Below are 20,453 nucleotides of genomic sequence, written 5' to 3'. Positions count from 1 at the left end.
GAAGAAGGAAGGCAGTGGTGGGGATTCAAGGACGAGGGTACGCGGAGGGCGGCGACGGCACTAGGTGTTGCCTTTCCTACAGCCTGTTTCGAGGCTGAATATGGGGGTGGAGCAGAACAAGACACTAGCAAAGAGCATGGCATATCGTTCTGGCATAGGAATGGGAGGATAGAAAGGTATGCCGCTAGTGAGGATGATGAGGGTGAGAAGATAGAAGTCGAGACAGAAGGTGGTCTTAAAAGAGCAATCTGGAAGACGAAGAGAGCGACGTTAGGGAGAGTTCTTCGACGCTTGCATTGTGGCAGACTGTGATGGTCGCTACATCACTTTGTACATCACCAGCAATCGGAAGTATAGGTTACCATCCCGGGATTTGACTATCCCAGCAACATCAATATCGCCTCCCACAGTGATATCGATCGCTGTACGAACCTACTGCACAGCCGTAGCATCAGAGGGGGGTGCAGCTTTAATACTGCGAAAAATCGGCAACTTCTAGTCCTGGTACTCGAAAGACCGGTCTGACTATCAACGCCATCGGGAGTGGTGTGAAAGGTCGTGTGATGAGAAGCAGGAAGAGGAGGATGATGAGAGCTAGATCATGAAGAGGGATCTAACAGAAGCCTGAGTTAAACGACAAGGTATCATATGGCATTGATCGCAGACCCTAGGCCGAACTCGACTTCATCATCATTTCGCTATCTTAGCTTTCTTCCTCTAAGTCATTGCTTCCTCCTCTTAACCCAACCCTGATGTATGTTCAAGCCAGCTTCATTGCTGTTGAGTTTGTATGAAGTTCTTGATACAGTCTGTTCAGGTTGTTCGACAATACTTGTAAAACGGTGAAGGTCCTACTAGGTTCGCGTTCAGGACTCCAGTACAAAGAGGTAAGCTTGGTTATCGTATAGACATAGGTGGTTGATCGTCGATTCTGAAGATGGTGAAGCTGGAGGGAAGAATAGGAGGAAGGGGGACGGCGCATCCGGAGAGCATCGCACAACCAAGTCTAGACGAAGAGATATGTTTAGAAAACGTCTCGCAAGACGCAGGTATTGAATCGAGTCTCGATAAAGACTCCGATGCTCTTCCTTTATGTAAGCAACGGCATGTTAGCCGTTGCCGTTGCAACTTCATGCCCCATAAATGAGCTCCGTTATTTGGCTCACGGCTCTTTATTAGGGATGAGTAGATTGTATGTGGGTATCATTGTAAATTCGCAATATGTTCTGTGGATCATGTCAGACTACCTAGGTATCGTCTTAGAGTTGGAAAGCCGACTCACGCTCGTGCTCGCTTGTTCGACGCGGCATCTTATCTTCGTGTATAACGGTGGGCGATGACAGATCGGAGTACGACATCTGTAATATGCTGGACGATCCTGTGGTTCAAAGTAGAGCGAGGGCTGAGTTCCACGTCTTCAACGTCGTAAGCAGCGAACATCGACTACAGATAGCCTTGACCTTCACATACCTTGTTCTTCTCTTATGACATCGCGTCGTCTACGTGTGAGGAGGTGCCAGATGAGGACCAACGAAGGTGGACAAGTCGTGACGAGAGTGACGATGGCGATTACAGATTCATTGGACAGGGATGTCATCGCTTGTGCTTGGTGCAGCTAGCGACTGAAGGCGATGGCTGCTCGTAGTATATACTAGGAAAGTCAACAATAGCTAGAACAGATATGTGAGTATGTACGTTAGAGCTGCTGTCCACTGTCGTTGTATAGTCATGAGAGCAGCGAACATGTGCCTTCTTATGCACTGATCGAAGGGTCAGAGAGCCTCAAGGCACTTCAGAAGCTCGCGTACAAATCGTGCGCCAGCCGACGAGAAAGTGTAACGGCTGCGCCCCGGTACGCCTAATACCGCCTAGTTTACACAGTATGTGCCGACATAAGGCCGCGAGAAAACATGAGTAGCTATAATTCAAAGCTCGTGGAGTCGTCTTACTCGTCAGCCGTTGCTCGCCCGACCTGCAGCCACATCCACATCCCAGGTACCAGTACTCGAGATCGGTCTCTCTTCGGTGCTTCTGACATGTGAAGTCTCCGGCTTCCGATCTGGTGAGGTTGGCGCTAGCGACACCCCGTCCGAAGAAGGGCCGCTGCATGGGAAAAAGGTACGTTTGGCTGTCATGACCGTGGCCAAAGACGATAATTCCAGGTCCCAAGCCACGGTAGTGTGATAATTTCCTCCACCTTCCTAGTGATGTGCGTGCTTTCTCATGTCGAGTCGTCACAGCTCCTGGTTTGTTCCGCGGTCGATAGCACATCCTTTCATACTTTCACCCAGCTGGCGCAGACTGGCCATGAAGGCCTGCGTTCACGCAGCTGTAGCGACACGCGATCTTTCGGTATTTCCAACAAACGTCTAACGTGATACCAGCTGGCTCTTTGAGATCGAGCACAGGTCGAAGACTGTGTGAACCTGCATCGATCAAGCATGATCAACATTGACCACACGCGAACACCGCCCACAAAGCAAACACACCCTCCTGTCAACTACCTACTGTATAGGCGGTTGTGCAGCAGGTGATCGTCACTGATCCCTGTGCCTGATCCTACCCCGCGTAGGCTGGTGTGTTTCTTGTCACCCGCGCTGGTCCCTCACCTTTTACTTTGCTTCCGCCGCTGTGATTCCCGATGATGACCCAGCCTTGCTCCCACTGCCATACTCAGGTCATAGTTTACCAAAGGACATATGATCTCTGGGCTGTGCTCTCTCGGAACCTGCAGCCTGGTGCATCCTCGAGTTGAGTGGCCCGGAAGAGTACAGGAGTCTCGGGAACGGTTTCAAAACTTGGGTATGTAGTATGACAACAACCTTCCACCCTCCATTCAAGGATCTTGATCTTTCATTGGAACGTCGCCCTTCCAACGTCGATAAAGATATGTCAAGATGCAAGCCGATGAACAATGACAATCCCTACAGTCGATCCCCTACTGTCAGGAATTTTCGGAGCATGTCTGATTGGGAGTCTGTTGGTATGATGTGGGAAGAATGGCCCTCGCGTGAATGGCATACCTTCTTGGGCGACTGGTGATAAATCAAGCCCGAAAGCGGCTTTGCATACATTAGTGCATATATATGAGGCATGAACAATGTTAGAAGCTGGCTCGAACACAGATCGAGCCAGTATCGTGCTAGTCTACTCGAGCGCGCGGAAACGGCCCGCTATGACATGTGAATCTTCCCACACCATCTCCACATTAACTTTCAACAACTCAACCTCCATCATGCCGCGACGTAGCTGGACCCCCGAAGAATCCAAAGCGGGATTGCCGTCGCATGGCGATTCGCGATCCCACGAAGCGCGCACCCATAAGAAACACCACCGATCGCATCGCTCGCGCTCTCCCCGTCGCGACGATGACGGCCACCGACACAAGCGACACCGTTCGCGCTCACCACCTGCACCGAAGCCTGTAGCTTTACCCTACAAAGCGAAACCGCTATCGAAGCGACAGTATGACGAGTACAAACCGCTGTTCCAATCCTATTTGGACATACAGAAGCAGATACAACTTGATGATCTAGATGAGCGGGAGACTAAGGGACGATGGAAGAGTTTCGTCAGTCGCTGGTATGCGCCCATATCCTCCTACGCTTTGCACAGATAGACCAGCCAATACTAACATTTCAGGAACCGTGGAGACCTAGCACGAAGCTGGTACGACCCATCCATGTTGAAAACAGCCCAAGAAACCGTACAATCCTACCGCGCATCTTCTCCTCGCGCCCCCACGAAACGAGCCTCACCAAGCTACGCACCAAGAGAAGAAGCGACATCAGACCAGAGCGACGATGACTTTGGCCCAGCACCACCCAGCAATCTGCAACGGCACCAAGGCCACGGACCAACGATCCCCAAACTAGACGACCTAACCTACCGCAACGAGCTCCGCGCCGAGGATCGCGAGAAAGGCCAGATGGACTACGTAGACGACATCCGTCACGCCCGCAAAAACGACCGCAAATCTCAGAAAGAAGCCTTAGAAGACCTCGTCCCGCGCGCTGACCCAGGCTCCCGCGAGCGCCAGCTCGAAAAGAAGCGCGAAACAACCTCCACGCTGAACTCCTTCCGCGAAGCCAAAGAAGCCGGCGAACTGGAAGTACCAGAGTCGGATCTAATGGGCGATGACGGCATAGACATGTACAAGAAGAAGAAGAAGGAGCAGGAGAGGCAGAAGAATGAGAGGGAGATACGGAGAGAAGAGATTGCCAGGGCGAGGGAAGCGGAGAGGAATGAGAGATTGGCGGAAAGAAGGGAGAAGGAGGGCAAGACCATGGACTTTTTGAGACAGATTGCTGCGGAGAGATTTGGGTAGGTGGAAGGGTTGGTTGTGATATCGGGTAGGGTAGCGTTGTCACAATTGAGTAGGCAGGGAACATTTCTTGGATGCAGCGTATAGGTTCATAGTTGACCTGACTGATGCCAGTCCTGCGTGATTGAGTGTAATATACAGATATCAGAACCTCCAAATGAGTTTGTGCTTGCGAGACGCTAGTAGCCTTCGTGCCATCATCATATCCAACCCATATACTCCTAGATTCCGTTCTTATGCTCCAAAATTCATGCACCTCACGATGCCGCCGCAGCACCGCCCCTTCCCTTCTTCCTATCATGGTTCACAATGCCTCTCTTCCGGTGATTTTGCGCCGTCTTCCACCTAACGTACAGCATGATGAAGTCCTTGAGACCCACAAACATACATCCACCAACAACACTTCTTCCCCAGCGCGTCTGGAGGAAGCCTGTTGGCTTGCCCACTCCGCCGACCTTGCCACCGGTGTTAATCCAGCCGCCGAGCCAGGACATCGCTGGCGCGCCAGTCGGAGGTGTGACCCATGAGCTCGGCAGGGTATGCTTGAGCAATTCACCCATTGCGGCGGCTATGGTGGGGAAGATAAGGGCACCGAGGATGGTGTCAGCGAGGGATGTGGTGGAGAAAGTGACGCCGCGTTCGCGTCGGACACGTCGAGGTCGTGGGGCAGCAGGCTGCATAGGGATGTTGGGCGCAGGTGCTACGTCTGGTTGAGCATCGTCGATGAGTTGAACAGCCGGCATGTTGGCATCATCTTGGTCATCTTGTGGAGGCGCGTCGATCGGCCCTGCTGGGCCTCGTGCAGCTCGTACAGGAGGATCCTCAAGCGCGTCGTCGTGATCGGCTTCGCCATCGTTGTTCCAATCTGCGAAGATGTCCAAGTCGAGTTCAATCTCCACCTCTTCTACCACGTCCTCATCACCCAAATGGTCGTGGTCGTGATCGTGTTGGGCTTGTGCCTGTACATCTGCGGTTGTGTCTTCGCCAGCTCGTGGCTGGATCTCCTTCAACCACTGCTGCTCTCGTGGTAACCAGACTCGTTCGTAATATGCGTTGTAGAAACCTCGGAGATATGGCAGCGCGGCGAAGGTGAAAGCGGCGCTCGGTGGCCACTGCAGCTGTAGCATGTCATCGCCTGGCTGTCCGGAGCTGACGAAGAAGATGAGAGGGAGGAAGGGCAGGAATGAGTCGGCAAAGGTTGTTCGGCTTGCGACCAGAACCGTCGGTATCAGAGGCAGTCCAAGATCCAGCCTCCAGTGATGCCTCAGGTGTTCGAGCCACTGCATTGTGACCGAGTTCACCGCGCGGTTTGGCGTCTCGTAGAGTGGTCCGAGGATCTGCAGCGCGTCTTGTGTGCCAAATATCTGGTATATAGTCGCAGTCCCAGAAAGCGTCAAAGTCGAATAGAGCGCTGTGCCTGTGACGAGTGCGAAGCCAGGGAGCAGTAGGCTACCCGTAAGACGCTCGACGCTCCGAACAACGTCCACCACGTAGCTCCTCGGCCGTTGTACCCTGATCTCGCTCTTGCATTGGGGACACAATATCTTCCCTGCCGATTTACCAGCTTGCCGTCGTGAGCTCGGCGCTTCCATGTCGGCTATCCAGTCTAGCAGGCACTTCTCGTGCGCCACCAGTGAGCACGCGCAAGGTGACCGCCACTCCGATGTTGTTTCGTCATCTTCCGTCTCGTCATTGAAGCAGATCCAGCATCTCCGTGGTTCGTCATCCTCTTCTTGTTGTGGCGCGGTGGTTTGCGCGGGTGTCTCTTCCTGCTCCTGAGGCGCGGAAGTGGTTGACTGTGTAGACGGCGTGTTGAGTAGTAGCGTTTGCGAGTCTACCGACTGGCCAGAGAAGCTGCTCGATCGCTCCGTTTGCTCTTGCTGCGAGGACGACGATTCGGCAGGTGGTGCGGGTCTATGTCGCGACGCGGGGCGCTGAGACGGGAGAGACGCCATGACGGCTGATTGTCTATTAATGGAGGTGGGGAGTTGGGTGGGTGGTGGTATGGCTGAACGAAAAGAGACTAGTTTGACAACCTAGACATCGAGCCCAGGACAGCAGGTGCTGCTAGAGTTGTCGCAAAAAAGTGTACAGATGTTTCAACGTCGGACTGCGGCTCGGTGTTTGTTGATCAGAGTTGCCGAAGATCTACAAGACGTCACCAACACCCTGACACCTGTAGCGCGCCAAGACCATGCACGTGCGCATGAACTCCATCTGATTCAGGTACGTAAACTCCTCTCATTACATGTACAGGACGTAAGGTCCCTATTACTTCGTCCATGTATTATGGGCATCCTGAATAATTGCAAATTCTCAAGGCAAGATGCTGTACTGAACGAAAGGCACAAACAAAACATCCACCAATCCATCATGGCCAAAGCCTTCCCTATCTCGTTCATTATCCAGATATCCCGCTACTCGTTCATTCCGAAAGCCTTCCAAAGTGGCCCGCCTTCTCGTTTCTTCGTCTCATTCGTTCCTCTTTATTACGCGGTTTGTGACGCTTACGAACAGCCTGAGTAGGCTTTCCCTAGAACTGTTAGCCGTCAACAAAACGTCATCAATCGAAACACCAGCACAACTTACAAGAGAAAAACCGGTCATCTCGCCAGGTCCCGGAACTGGGCCCCATCGAGGATCTGGTACCCCATTCGTGATTGATGTGGAAACCATGTAATGAAATCCATTCTCGTAGTCTGGTCCTCCTGGTAGTACTCTTGGAGGTGGTCGTAGAGTAACGGGAGGCGGAGCAGCATGACCCGGCATATTGCTCACAACAGATTCACGCCTGACAGCTTGACGAAAGTGATGCGGAACGTTGAACGTGGGCTGGCTGGGATCGCGCTGAGGCTGACGATGGGCCATCCGGTGCTCGAGTGTCGCGAGCTGCCGATTGACAAGATTTCGGTGCTCGATAGTGTTGGGAGAGTCGCCAAATGGCGATTCTTGGAGGATCGTTTGGCTTGGCTCTGGTCCAGGGGATACGCTCTCATAAGAAACCTCACATACCTTTTCAACGATCTCAACAAAAGATTTACTGAGACGAGAAGAATCGCAAGTCGAAAAAAATTTACTCACGTACCTTGGTCATCTCGTGTGGCGGCTCATGTGGAGAACGCGTCTCATACGCCTCTTCCATTGTTGACAGCCCCTGGTAGGGTGGAGCGGGCGACTTGCCCTTAGTGGTCGCAGCGGTTGGGCGAACAGGCGATGCGAAGGTTGGATCCAGACGCCAGTGTGAAGTGACGCTATCGCAGTCCGAGAGACTTGCGAAGCTATGAGCGTAGCGTCCGTCATCTTGATCATCCTCCTCCTCATCCTCCTGCACTTTAGTCTTCCCTGTACCATTCACGCCACCTTGCTCACAGACTTTGACCCAACCCTTCCCCTCCACGTACTCAATCTCAAAGTGGGGAGTGGCAGGATAGTACTGTATCGGAACTATATCTGGATCCACCTGATCGCCATCTTTGGCCAAACACTCTGAGCAGTCCAAGCGGCTCTCTTCAAGTAGATACTTTTGATGTGCCTCAAAGGTTCCGGGACAGTCGGTATGTGCGCAGTGGTACTGGCAAAGGAAGTGCTCTCGTGGGCCGTCGTAGTGGGATATGAAGAACATGATACACATGGTGGCGTTTCAGCGATGGACAGTGAACAAGCAAGTGTAATGGGAAACCACCGACGTAGATTGTATGTGGCCAATGGTGATTGCGAGAGGAATAAACTCGAATATCAACAAGAGGAATAATTCGAAATCAGAATCGGAAATGTAAGTGACCGTGGCAACGAGAATAAAAGTTGCACAGACCAGCCGCGCGGCGCAATCCTGCTTATAGCAAACGGAGGGATGGAAGTGACCGCGAGTTGTTGTCCTCTCTATGGTCAGATGACCGAATCTCGAGAACCTGACACAACTGATGAAGTCTGAATTCTGGTGGAGAGCATACGATATGAATGATACCGACGAAACATGAAAGCATGAGAATGAGATGAAAAGAATTGTGGGAAAGACTTTGTAGAAGGTGTTGGAGTATTGAAGTGATGCATTGATTCTACGGACGATTTGGCTATATAGGCAGTACGCTAGTCGGTGTGGCAGGTACTAATAACAACATGAGATGGCTCTTTCTTCAGAAGGCAGTATGCAAACGCTCATCGTCTTACCACCCTTTATTCCCGTTCATCTACGAATGATATCTTCTTGAGATAAGAGGAGAGAAGAGTAAGAAGAAGCAAGGGAGAAAGAAGATGTGAAAGTCCTATCAGAGTATAGCGACTCCAGGATAGAGACGGCATCGCTTGGGCGGACCGCGTTACTATAGCCCTCGCGCGTCTGCGGGCACGCACCACTGCTCGCATGCCAAATCTTGACGCTAGTCGCGTTGAGTCGTGCGAGAAAGCCACTGATCTGACATAGCCGGTCGATCCCCGGTTTATGCCTTTCGGGTTTGGGTAGGCAGCTCAGCGCATATTGACCCCAATTCCGAATACATGCCGCAAGGCTGTGTGTAGTACAGCTTGATCTAAATACCAGTGTCTGCAGGTGAAGTAGCTGTAGAGAGTTATGCCAAATGGCTAGATTAGTAGTCTTGGTAGTCTCAAGTAGTGATGTGGCGGTCTTCATGTTAGATGTCCTGTGTCCTTAAGGCTGATCGTAGTGCTGCTATTGCGGTGAGAGTGTGGTCTAAGGATCGCAGTGAGGACTGAGTTGATCATGGTGCTTTTTCTGTAGGCTTCATCATCCTGTATGATGTTGATGAAGACATGTATTTTTTATTAGTGCGATTTACTGATGCTGATCTCATCTTGGGATTGAAGGTGTTATTCCGGGCGCTCGGAATTCTTGGGAATCGCTAAGAGATAACATTGGCGAGATTAAAGATTAGTCGCGAAGGAATCCAGCCTGCTTTGTGGGCGCAATATCGAACTTCCAGGAGAGTTGTGATGATGCCAACGCCGCCAACATCTTCCCTTGCTACGACGTCCATTTGGCCAATAAATTGTCAACGACTGCATCATCTTCTCTTCTCGTTTTTGCCACAGCTTCTGATTGTCTCTGTCTGCGTTCTTTACTCTTTACAGTCTTTGCACGCAGAGCCATGCCGAAGCGTCGTGGCGGCGCCGATATCTCAGGATTCCATGTGGTAGCAGATGAAGTTGAACTATATCCATCGAAGCAGTCCTCAACCATTGGCTCGCTGTCTCGAGGTCTCTGTGACGCTTTCTTGGTGTATCGGTCGACGATGGGTTTTCGTGGACGACTATGGCTTCTTCTGCGATTAGTGCCTCTAGCTTTGCTGAGTGAGCGTTGTTTCTGGCTCTTCTTCGGCTTCTTGAACTGTCGTTGACGTCCACGTTCGCGTCGACCAGCATCGATACGATCATCGTCCTCGATGTTGACAAAGCTGGAGTCCTCAGACTCGTCTCCCCACGAGCTTTCACTCTCTAAAGATGACTCAGATAAGCTGCGATGCATCTTGAACTTCTTCTGCTTCTTAAATTGACTAGCGGATACATAGTCAATCGGCGCGCCGTGCCCGGGCATTGGGGGAGGTGGTGGTGGTGGCGTTGGCGCTCCCACCATATGCCGGTTTGGCATTGTCGCACCCATATTAGGACCAGGAAACGATTGCGGAGCTGGAGCCCATGAATGAGCACGCGTCTGACCATGACCTTGGATAGGAGGATGACTTTGTGATTGCAGCGGTGGCAGTTGACCTGGGTATGAAGCCTGTTGATTTTGCATCATTTGTTGTGGAATTCCTGGCATGATACGATTTCTCCCGCCAGCAGCGGGTGGTAGTCCGTATCGCGGATGGCCTTTTGCGACCCAAAGAACGAGAACGATTTCTAAATCCCCAAAAGATGTACTAACATTCTCCTTCGCCCATGTATCGACGAAATATAGCGTTAGTTCCAACCTCTTGACCTGTTGTAATATCATTCGGCGCTGTATGGTATTCAGCTTGCTTAAGGCTCCGAGCAAGCTATAGTCTTCTCCTTTCCGATTGTCTATCAGGCTTTGGATATCAGCCTCCGAAATCGGGAGAGGCAGAACCTCTGCATTCAAGTTACCGGAATAATTGGAGACCCATGCATGCAGTGGTTCGTCTTCATCCTGTACCTCCTCTTGTATTTCCACATCTTCTGGGATCTCTTTCTGCCGATTATTCTCTTCAAAAGCCGCCATCAACTCTTCGCCGATCAAGCGAGCCAACTCTTTAGTATCACTGGATGAGTCAAGTTTTGGAATAGGTTGGGCGATCGAGTCTGGATTCTCGATTAGGGCAGGATGAGACTTCTGAAGTGGCCCAGGTGATGCGCTATCTGACTTGCCCACACTGTGTCTGTCTTTCGTTTCTGGCGTCGAAGTACTAGGTACAAGCTTTGCTCCTATTGTCGCACTTTCCATGCTTGTCTCCAATGCAATCTTAGGGACATCTACCGGAACCTGGGAGTCCGGACGGTCCTCTGGCATTTTCGTTACAGATTCGGCCTGAAGCTCTACTGGCTTCTGCTTAACTGAGGTCACATCTTCAGCCCCACGATCCAATGCCACTTTGTAGTTCGACGAACGCTTCTCAGGTACAGTATCTGGTTCCTCATCTGCTAGATGCGGCTGAGTCTGCTGAACGCTCGAATCGCTGGACTTTCGATTCCTTGAAACCACTCTTTTCTGTGTCTTTCGTCGGCTACCACTGACAACAGGCAATTCTTCGTCCTCTGGCACTTCTTGAAAATTACTTGAAGCCGTTTTTGGAGAAACAGCAACGTCACGACTTCCTTCCTCCGCTTTCTTCCCAAGACTCCTTGTTGGTGGTTTTGGCGTTTCTTTCCCATCTTTTGATGGTCTCAGCCCACGTACTTTCCGAAGGAGTCTCTTCATCGTGCTAATATCTTCTTCACTCAAGTCGCTTATAATGCTTTGCACCTCAGCGGCCTCAGTGCGTTGTAAGCGAATGATGGTAGTTCTCAGCTCAGCCTCTTCTTCCTCATTTATGTTCCGCCTTCGACCTCCCTTTTGTGTTATGGCCAGATGCGCTACTGTAACCATGAGTAAAAGATTGCTTTTCGAGTCCCGCAAGTCGTTCCTCAGTTCAGTAAACTGCGGCTGTAAGAATGGCCATTTTGCCTTCTCCGAAGTTGACAGCTGGATCTTCGTAGTTGGTGTAAGTGACTGCGCCTTGATCTGTTTAGTCGCGCGCTGCAAATAACGATGGATTTGTTTAAACACATGCTGACAGTGCCTGATCGCTGTTGAGATATCTCGAAGAGCTGTTGAGTTGAAGATAGTTGTGCGAGTGCCATGCGGTCCGTGTTCCGGGATAATTAGGTCGCGTAGCTGGTTCAGAATACTGACTGTGCTGCCAACATCGCTTGCAATGCTCTCGACACGCTGGCTCGCAGTAGTTACCGTCTCTGAAAGGGTGTAGAGAGACACAGATGTCTTGTATCCGGCTGTCGCAATGGCAAGCACCGATGCTGCGATGCTGAGAGGATCTGCCATCAGAGGAATGGCACCCTCGGGTGCTAAGGTTAAGGGTGGGTGGAAAAATCGAAAACAGTTACATCGAAAAGATGTGAAGTCGAAGTGTGCGAAACATAGTCTGCTTCCCAGGGTTTGAAGGTGTAAGTGAGGGGCACAAGGCTGACGGGCTGAAATGGTCTGTCACGTCTGGGCTGCAGCCCGAGCTTACCTAGGTAACAATCGTTAGAAGGCTTGGTGCCTCTAGTAGATAAGCAGGACTTGTAATAGACAATAAAGATTGTACAATCACTATTAGCATCTTGAGTATCATTAGACACTATAATGGGTGTAGAGACTACACAACACAGGTGTAGCATAAACTACCTAGGTAGTAGCCTCCTAGAAGTGTCTACAGTTATGTGTTCGATCTGAATTTAGCGTACGTAAGGATTACCAGAGCTACAAGCAGAAACTCATCCTAGATCACAACATGCAACGCAATCTTTGACTAACCGTAGCTCACGTGACTGGCAAGTTCTGATTTCTGGTACAAAGCATACGATATGGTTGATACCGACGAATATTGAGAGCATACAACCATGAGAACAAGACGAAAGATATTGCGGCAAAGGCCTCTGTCGTAAGCAGTATGCAAACGCTCATCCTCTTACCACCCTTCGATCTTGAAGTCAAATTTCCTGTCCCCTTTTCCTTTTTCAATCGGTTTCGCGTCACCATCATACAAGGTCCTCTCAAAATACGTCACCTTCCCTTCTCGATCGCACAACACTACAATGTTTTTCTGGGTACCGTAGCACCCACTTGTAGCATCCAGTGCTTTCGCTTTGACCACATCGCCCACCTCATGCGCAGGCATCTTGTGCTCTTCAAGATGATCTCTTCCAATTGCTGGAACAAATATGCTGTAACGCAGTTGGTTGAGGTACATGTCCCACTCTTCATTCTCTTTCTGTCGGGGCATGGTGTCCGTGGTCAGAATATCGAGAAGACGGTTGATGAGCTGATCCTGGGACTCGTTGGCAGCGACAGACTTAGCGATAGCAGCGCGCGTCCAGTCTTCTCCATTGATCACTTTGGGCCAGGTGCGGTCGTTGTAGGCGGCATTGCTGAGAGCCCGGGTTTCATCTGGCTTTTGCAGGAGATGAATCACGCCATGAACGTCTGGAGTTCGGTTGCTCACGATTGCAAGACCCTTTTCTCCTTCTTTGACAACATCTTGAATGAATCCGTAGCACAGAGAGAACCCTCCAACACCCTCGACACCATCTTCTTCTATCATTCGTTTTGCAAACTGTTCTGTACTCTCCCCCTTCGCCGGGTCAGATTTTAACCAAGCGTTTGGAATGAGCCCTCTACTTCGCGCGCCTTCCACGATCTTTTCGTCCTCTTCACGGTAGTTGGTCAACACTGCAATTCGACCTTGACGGGTCACACCCAGCCAGGTGCCATGAACGGGACGGTGAAGGTCATAGCCGCCCAAGACTTGAGTGTCTGGAGATGGCCACCATGTTGCCTCTGCTGTTGGACGATGTAGGTACTCCTGGTATGCGTTAGTTGTAGGATATAATGATTGTGGACCACAATACGTACGTCTCGATTGTTGAGCAATATGAATGGATAGTCCGGATGGGCCGTGGTGAGAATAGCGATACACATTTTGATGTTGTTGTGACCACGTCGTAGACAATTCTATGTGAGGGAAAGAAGATACTGGGAAGTACTGTTTTGTGGCGTTCAATAACTCGGAAAATGACGGACCAAGCAGATTATTTACCGAAGTGCAGTATGAGCGGTGTGAATGAGTGCCAACAGGTGCTTCAACGCTCAGTCATATACGTGGTTCCAACCGTACAGGACGTGGAGTGAGGTGGGACGACACATGGCGAGATGAAGGTTGCGACCGAGGCGTTCTGATGTCCCTGTGATGTAGGAAGGTACGACCTCGGGTCAACAACGGGGAAAGCAGTGTCTGCTCTACTCATCACTGTTTCGACGCGCATGCACTGCGCAATCTCTAGATCGCGACATTCCAGAGAGCTGTGTGAGCCCTCATTCTCTAGACACGTCGCACGACATGACTGTTCCTGCAGCGGAGTGACATGACGGAGGTGTCCGAAAACGATGTCTCACGTGCTAACGGGACCCCGGCCCCGACGTCGAGCTAGGATCCCTGCCCAACGTCACAGCCCCGGTTGCACCTTCCTCTGTGTCAGCCCTATTTCCTCCACCAAACCTTTAATACCCCAGAAAACAGACCGGCAAGCTCCCGGTGTATTGTATACGGCACCTATCAACGACCGAAACCATAATGGCAGCCAATTTCGCCCCGTATCAAGACATACCGGAATCGTCACGCGCGCTCTCCCCACCGCCAGTCCATTCGCCGAGGACATCCACTGACCGCACACGCAACATCATATCGCCTCCGACACGCGCATACGAGCAACATGACTACTTCCAGGGCCAGTCACCTGTCTCCCCGCCCGCAGAACCAGATACCGAGCGCATAGCGTGGGACCAGCCGTCTCGCAGCACAGGCTTCGGTCGCTCCCGCGAGGATGTAGACATGTTCACTACGTCTCTGGGCTGGAGATTGGACTACGAGGCTTGCCTGGCATATCTCCTGCTTCCACCAGCAGGTGGGGTTTTGCTACTGGTCTTGGAGCACCAAAGTGACTATGTGCGGTTCCACGCATGGCAGAGCAGTCTGCTATTCGCCTTCATCTTTGTGGTGCACATCATATTCAGCTGGTCGAGTTTCATATCCTGGGTCCTGTTCATCGGAGATTTGGCAGGCATAGGGTGGTTGACTTGGAGGGCCTATCTGGATGGCGAGTTCATATCATAATTCACAGACAGACCTACTTGCTAACGACTGAACAGCTGCGACACTTGACCGATACGAAGTTCCTTTCTTTGGCCCGCTAGCGAGCTCTATACTTGACGACGAATAGAACGATACGAGGATCTTGAGGTTTATGTCGATATGAGCTATATACAATCTGGGCAAGCATGGTGTTCACGGAGTTCATGACAGCAACGAGTTGTCAATCTACGTGGAATGTTATAGACTTTGATAATTCGATTTTTTGTTATTGGCAGCCTCGCGACTGTCATCATGGAAACACGTCACACAAGACATAGTTGGAAGGTGAATCATATACTCATGAGGTAAGCCAACAAGGACCTGAGGGCTCACGTCTCTCGCTAAGCTTGTTGTGTCACCTCCATCAGCAACCACCATCAATGGCGGAGTACTACATTACCATGTCTTGCATATGTTCGAGACGCCGCCTTGTAAGCGCAGTCGCAAGAATCATCAGTCGCTTCGCGGCTACGACTGACTCAAGTATCCTCACTTCCCACAATGACGGTAACATCAACTTTTACAAACACATAGGCGCTTACTGGTCTGAGAACGAATGGACACTTTTACTTAAACGACAAACGAAGTTCAATGTGTTTGATCTAGAGAAAGTCAACGCCAAGAACGATAGCGCACGACATTTCTTGTCGATGATCAAATTCGCGGAAGGCGGATCCAATCCGGTTGCTGGACCTGAATCTTTGCTGACTGTGTTAGAGATTGCGAGTGTAGAGTCTACACGCCTGTATCATCCTGCCGAAGACAGCATTATGGACTAAGACAATCTGCATTGCAGGCTCGAAGCATCCTCGCTATACCTGCCCCTTGAATTCTAGTCTGAAGCAACAATGATGGACATGATATGGAATTAGAGTACTTTCTGGCAGAAGAGGTTAAGGGGGAGGAAGTTGGCGAGAGCTAGGATGGAGTCGAACTCTCTTGCAAGCTCAAGATCGTGGACCTTACAAACCACATGTTACAGGGACACATTCAACGATGTCTACTAATCAGTATCAGGACAACGGCCTTCAGATTACCTCCGAGCTACGGCCCAACGGGTAAATGCCTCGTAGACACATCACGCTACACCCTAGCCACCGGATGATTGTCTTCGTGATTCCCCCGAAAATTCGAAAGCTCAAGGAACTCCATCACTGCATCTCGTTATTTACGAAAAGTTTCTTGATTTTGCTGATCATGTGCTTTCCAAAGGCGAAGCAAGCACATCAGTACTCTTGCAATGGGTTCCATGATAGACCAACACTTTCGTCGACGATATCTGAATCACCAATTCGATCGATTGGCGGAACGCGTGACCTGGCCGACTGATTCTACAAGCACAAAATCCTCAGCTTGTAGCATACGGACACAGGACCATGTTGCGACTTCTCAGTCATCATAATCAACTCGACAAAACCGGAAATCATGCATAGAGAGAACGAGTGACGAATGAGACGTATATGTGGCTCTAGAGTGTACAGGAGCAAAATTGGGCGTGGTGAAATTTAGCCAAGAGCGATAGAAATGATCCGGACGTTATGCTAAGGTTCTTTGTCTCGCCAGTCTTAGAAGAGAAAAGAATGTTTCCCACCAAAGACACGTTGAAGAACAAGAGAGTGGACTAGAATAAGCATGCCAGCACGGCGATCAAGAGAGCGTAGCGTCAATTCCAACGACGAGGAGGCCCAGTCATGGCCTATATTTGTCATTGGGTGAAGGTTATAAGCTAGCGCGGCTAGTATGGTGTTCACTAAACATCAACCTTCGGCCGTAAGAGGTTCGCTAGCTCGTTTATTACGAACACCAACGACCACAAAGAGGTCATGATCGAGCGTAAAGTCAACACGTTTCGTAGAGATATTTCTCTTGTCATCTGTATATGTGACATGATGCTCACAAAAGGTAGGAAATAGTCTAAAAGACTGCGCAGAGGGTGGTATCTCTAGGTTCACTAATCACTCGCGCCGCATGCTTGATCTAGGCAAGGGGCATACGTATCTTACCAAACAATGACTGAGCACCTTACAAGCGGACGGGCAGTCTCTTTGCCCACCGGGATGCAACCACGAACATTAGTCACTTTCTGATAAGTTCCAGCTATAGTATCTAGATGAGAAATCATGCTCGGCCTCGGTGTTCGCATCTTCTGTGCGAGCTCGATACTTCGTATATAAAGGGAAGGAACTGTGTGCGATTAAAGCCAGAAACCAACTATCCAAACCTCCAATCTCAACACCAGCCCCCAAATCCAATATCAATCACCATATTCTCAAAGCGACCATGTCTTCGCCCCTCACATATCTCATCACCGGTGCTAACCGTGGCATTGGCAAAGGTTTCACCTCAACCCTCCTCCAACGTCCCAACACCACCGTCATTGCTGGAGTCCGAGACGTCGCCAAGTCAACTTCCGCACTCGAATCCCTTCCCAAAGCTTCAGGCTCCAAGCTCATCGTCGTCAAGATCGACTCCTCTGACGAAGCGGACCCCAAGAACGCTGTCGCCGAACTTCAATCCAAGCATGGTATCACCTCGCTCGACGTTGTGATCGCCAATGCCGGAATCGCACACTCAGGTACTACCATCATCAACACCTCATCTGACGCGCTCCGCGATCACTTTGCCGTCAACACCATCGGCCCCATCCTTCTCTTCCAGGCCGTCAAGCCCCTGCTACAAGCCAGCAAGTCTGGCAACCCCATCTACCTCGGAATTTCCACTGTAATTGGCAGCATGGGCGCTCAAGCAATGCTCGCTGGATTCCCGCAGGTTTTCAGCCCATACGGTGCTAGTAAGGCGGCGTTGAACTGGGCTTTCGCTAGGATCCATTTCGAAGAGTCTTGGTTGACATCGTATGTCACCCACCCTGGCTTGGTCATGACGGATATGGGTAGCGCTATGGCTGATCCCGAGGCGCTTAAGGCTGCTGGCGCTATTACTGTTGAGCAGAGCGTGAACGGTGTTTTGAGCACGCTGGATAAGGCCGATAGGAACCTTTCTGGGACTTTCCAGAACTGGGATGGAACCACTCTGCCGTGGTGATCACCGAGATTGAATGGTCGCACAGTATTGCATTGTTGTACAAAGGCAACCAGAAGAGTTATAGCGATATACAGCAATTTATATCCGTGTCATGTCAATCTTCATACTATGCGTTTCCACTACTCTACCGCAGGATCACTAATGAGGAAACATGCGTGCAATGTGTACCACATAGCTCTCTTCCTTTTCTGGACGGCTTGTATGAGCCGATGAAAAAACGTTGAACTTCCGAGAGCCTATGCGTGTAAGAGCCTGTTGGAAAGGGATGATATATATACTTATATGACAAGAAAGAGAACAGCAATATGAGACCAATCCTCTGGTGTAGTTATACATCCGAAAGGAAGGATTCGTGGTATAGAATGGTTGGATAATTATTGGCATCCATCTGATCTGATGCTGACTGTCTTTGAACTTTGAAACAACGGAGCATGTCCGACGAGCAGTCTTCCTAAGAGCAGAGGCTCAGCAAAGGCTCACTAAGATATTTTGCCCTTCTAGTCCCCTGTAAGACGACACGATCGCATGGTCTAGGAATGTCTAATGCCTCATTAAAGATAAGCAAGAGTTGAAATGAGAAAAAGACCTGACAAATATCGCCCAAAAGCCTGATAGTGATACCATTCACCAGACGTCTCTTCACTTTCCGTCCATTCAAATCGCATGCAATCAGCACGGAATGAGAGGATTTCATGTTCGTCCTAATCTCAAGAAGTACAGCACCTGAGGATGGACAAATCTGTTTGGGGAAAATAACGACTAGAGCATCACCTTTGGGGTCAAGAAAGACACACATTTCTTCCTCGCGTGAAAGTTGATAGCAAGCGCTACCAGCGTGTCGGACGCATAGATTTGCCCGAGAAGTTTGATAGTCGTCTGGGTCATCATAGTGTGTCCACGAAAGAGGAGCGCTTCGAACGATAGGCAGGGTCATATATGCGAAAGCTTCGGAGGATAGATCCAAGGTTTGGTCCACACAATCCCAGGAACGGTGTTCTTCGATATCCAGCGCATACCCAACAACCTTGATAGAACACAAGCAAAATGACTGCTTGCAGCACGCTAGTGTTTTTTCTGCTAGTTTCACCTCTGAGCTGTTGTAGTCGACCTGGAGATTGAAGCCCTCACCACATAGAGCGAGCAGGGAATAAATGCAGTCTCGCCGTTCGTGTGAGTGCTTGGACTTGAACCAATTGATCAAGTGGATAAGACTTCGACCTTTGAACCCTATACCTTGTGCAGATCTCAAATCGTGATCCGGCGGTAGGCTGTCGTAATATGTAGTTGGAAAACGCTCGAAAGTCATCTCCGCAAGGTTGGCGCATATTGTGACCTGACGTGCTAGCGCCACTTCTTGTGTGATCTAAGCCCGCCTCCAATATTCAGATTGATGGAACTCGACTTTTTGATGATATTCGATGGTTCCTGAGTAAAGATATTCTGAATCAAAGCCTTCGCCTTGAATATAGGCATCCTCAGCCCTGTGTAGATATGCAGCAATGTTAGGACTATCTCCAAGCCATGATAGCACTTCTTCGGCCCGAGAGAAGATAAGGCCCATTCGCTGTACTTGATGATTACGCTCCTCAACGTTCGTCTGGTCGATCGACAGTGCATCGATCCACAGCCAATTTTCCAACAGCCTTCGTTTTCGCCTTGCCGTCATCAAGAAGCTATGAAGGTTGCTCCGGATGCGAAAGGTTTTTTTGTCAAGGATGATAGTATGTCTTTGTTCTTCATCGCCCCAGACATACGAAAGACATATGTAGGGGGTGTTGATCGTTGCATGACGAACCTCGCACTGGATGTAGCCTTCGGGTGATTCCATCTCAGAGACGCGAATCAATCGAAGTGAAGCTTGCAGGTGGTCGAGGGGAGCGTAGACGAACGGCTTCAATTCGCGTTCCGGCCGGGGTATGACAACGGAGCCATGCCGGTCGTGATCCGTCATGATTGAGCGATATGCCGAAGAGATAAGAAAGTATAGATACCGTCAGGAGCTACTAGATGACTTCATGTGAAGTTCGAGAACAAGAGTTGAAGAGAATGAAAGATTGTCTACACATCACGCTCATCCGCTGGGTGGGGCTGTGCAAGGCTGGATCTTTGCGCGTAAGCAACCCGTCCGCCATTTCCCAAGCATCAAGTTCCTCTGCAGTACACGAGGGTGATTAGAGTTGATCGGTTCTAAGTAGCAGTAAAAATTTTGGGTGTAGTATGGGTAGTAGCTGAATAACGTCAGGACAGGAAGGTGTGTGATGCTCAAAGACTGCTACAGGAGCCAGATCGCACCCGCAACAGCCACATTCTACCTAGCGCCGTTTGCCAATCGCGCTACTACCGCGTGTCGTCATCGCCTTTGCGCTCAAAGACTACCAACGAACGCGAACATCGGATTTCTTGTATTGCATGTCTCCAGCACAATCACTTTATCACTTTATCGAACGTTACATATGTTAACGACTGGGGTATCAAGACTGCGTTCGGCCGTAACGCGTGCTTAGCTTCGATCGTTGACATTGACCGTGTTCTCTCTGACGAGCTGTGGTACAGCAATGAAAAGCCTTACAAGATCACGCGAAGGCTATGGCCTTAGACCCAGCAGCTATGTGGTCATGGCTTGAAGAGCTGGGTTCGGGAGACCTTGAATTGCAATCTTTAAGATGGTTCCTTTTGGTTTGTGTACAGCACCTGTCTATTACCACGTTCTGTCAAACATGCCTCTAGTC

The 20,453-nt window shown here is 50.3% G+C and overlaps 8 protein-coding genes across 8 annotated transcripts; 4 read left to right on the top strand and 4 right to left on the bottom strand.

Moving 5' to 3' along the window:
• Positions 1-3,235: 3,235 nt before the first annotated feature.
• J4E82_004254 (uncharacterized protein) lies at positions 3,236-4,327 on the top strand (the record flags this gene model as incomplete). The annotated part of the gene is made up of 2 exons (XM_051730533.1): positions 3,236-3,582; positions 3,643-4,327. The coding sequence occupies 2 exons, from the start codon at positions 3,236-3,238 to the stop codon at positions 4,325-4,327; spliced, it is 1,032 nt and encodes a 343-aa protein (XP_051589582.1).
• A 254-nt stretch (positions 4,328-4,581) lies between these two features.
• Positions 4,582-6,279, bottom strand: J4E82_004253 (uncharacterized protein; the record flags this gene model as incomplete). The annotated part of the gene is made up of 1 exon (XM_051730532.1): positions 4,582-6,279. The coding sequence occupies one exon, from the start codon at positions 6,277-6,279 to the stop codon at positions 4,582-4,584; it is 1,698 nt and encodes a 565-aa protein (XP_051589581.1).
• Positions 6,280-7,397: 1,118 nt separating this feature from the next.
• J4E82_004252 (uncharacterized protein) lies at positions 7,398-7,955 on the bottom strand (the record flags this gene model as incomplete). Its single annotated transcript, XM_051730531.1, has 1 exon — positions 7,398-7,955. One exon carries the CDS (start codon positions 7,953-7,955, stop codon positions 7,398-7,400), a length of 558 nt encoding a protein of 185 aa, XP_051589580.1.
• A 1,347-nt stretch (positions 7,956-9,302) lies between these two features.
• Positions 9,303-11,834, bottom strand: J4E82_004251 (uncharacterized protein; the record flags this gene model as incomplete). Its single annotated transcript, XM_051730530.1, has 1 exon — positions 9,303-11,834. One exon carries the CDS (start codon positions 11,832-11,834, stop codon positions 9,303-9,305), a length of 2,532 nt encoding a protein of 843 aa, XP_051589579.1.
• Positions 11,835-12,462: 628 nt separating this feature from the next.
• On the bottom strand, positions 12,463-13,472 carry J4E82_004250 (uncharacterized protein; the record flags this gene model as incomplete). Its single annotated transcript, XM_051730529.1, has 2 exons — positions 12,463-13,356; positions 13,407-13,472. 2 exons carry the CDS (start codon positions 13,470-13,472, stop codon positions 12,463-12,465), a joined length of 960 nt encoding a protein of 319 aa, XP_051589578.1.
• Positions 13,473-14,124: 652 nt separating this feature from the next.
• Positions 14,125-14,770, top strand: J4E82_004249 (uncharacterized protein; the record flags this gene model as incomplete). The annotated part of the gene is made up of 2 exons (XM_051730528.1): positions 14,125-14,647; positions 14,700-14,770. The coding sequence occupies 2 exons, from the start codon at positions 14,125-14,127 to the stop codon at positions 14,768-14,770; spliced, it is 594 nt and encodes a 197-aa protein (XP_051589577.1).
• Positions 14,771-15,062: 292 nt separating this feature from the next.
• On the top strand, positions 15,063-15,461 carry J4E82_004248 (uncharacterized protein; the record flags this gene model as incomplete). Its single annotated transcript, XM_051730527.1, has 1 exon — positions 15,063-15,461. One exon carries the CDS (start codon positions 15,063-15,065, stop codon positions 15,459-15,461), a length of 399 nt encoding a protein of 132 aa, XP_051589576.1.
• Positions 15,462-16,962: 1,501 nt separating this feature from the next.
• J4E82_004247 (uncharacterized protein) lies at positions 16,963-17,724 on the top strand (the record flags this gene model as incomplete). Its single annotated transcript, XM_051730526.1, has 1 exon — positions 16,963-17,724. One exon carries the CDS (start codon positions 16,963-16,965, stop codon positions 17,722-17,724), a length of 762 nt encoding a protein of 253 aa, XP_051589575.1.
• Between the last annotated feature and the right edge of the window lie 2,729 nt (positions 17,725-20,453).

The sequence above is a fragment of the Alternaria postmessia genome (genome assembly GCF_024291825.1).
Source record: "Alternaria postmessia strain BMP 2775 chromosome Unknown scaffold_20, whole genome shotgun sequence".
NCBI lineage: Eukaryota > Fungi > Ascomycota > Dothideomycetes > Pleosporales > Pleosporaceae > Alternaria > Alternaria postmessia.
The sequence above is the reverse complement of the archived record's forward strand: the minus strand, read 5'-3'. Positions and strand labels throughout refer to the sequence as shown.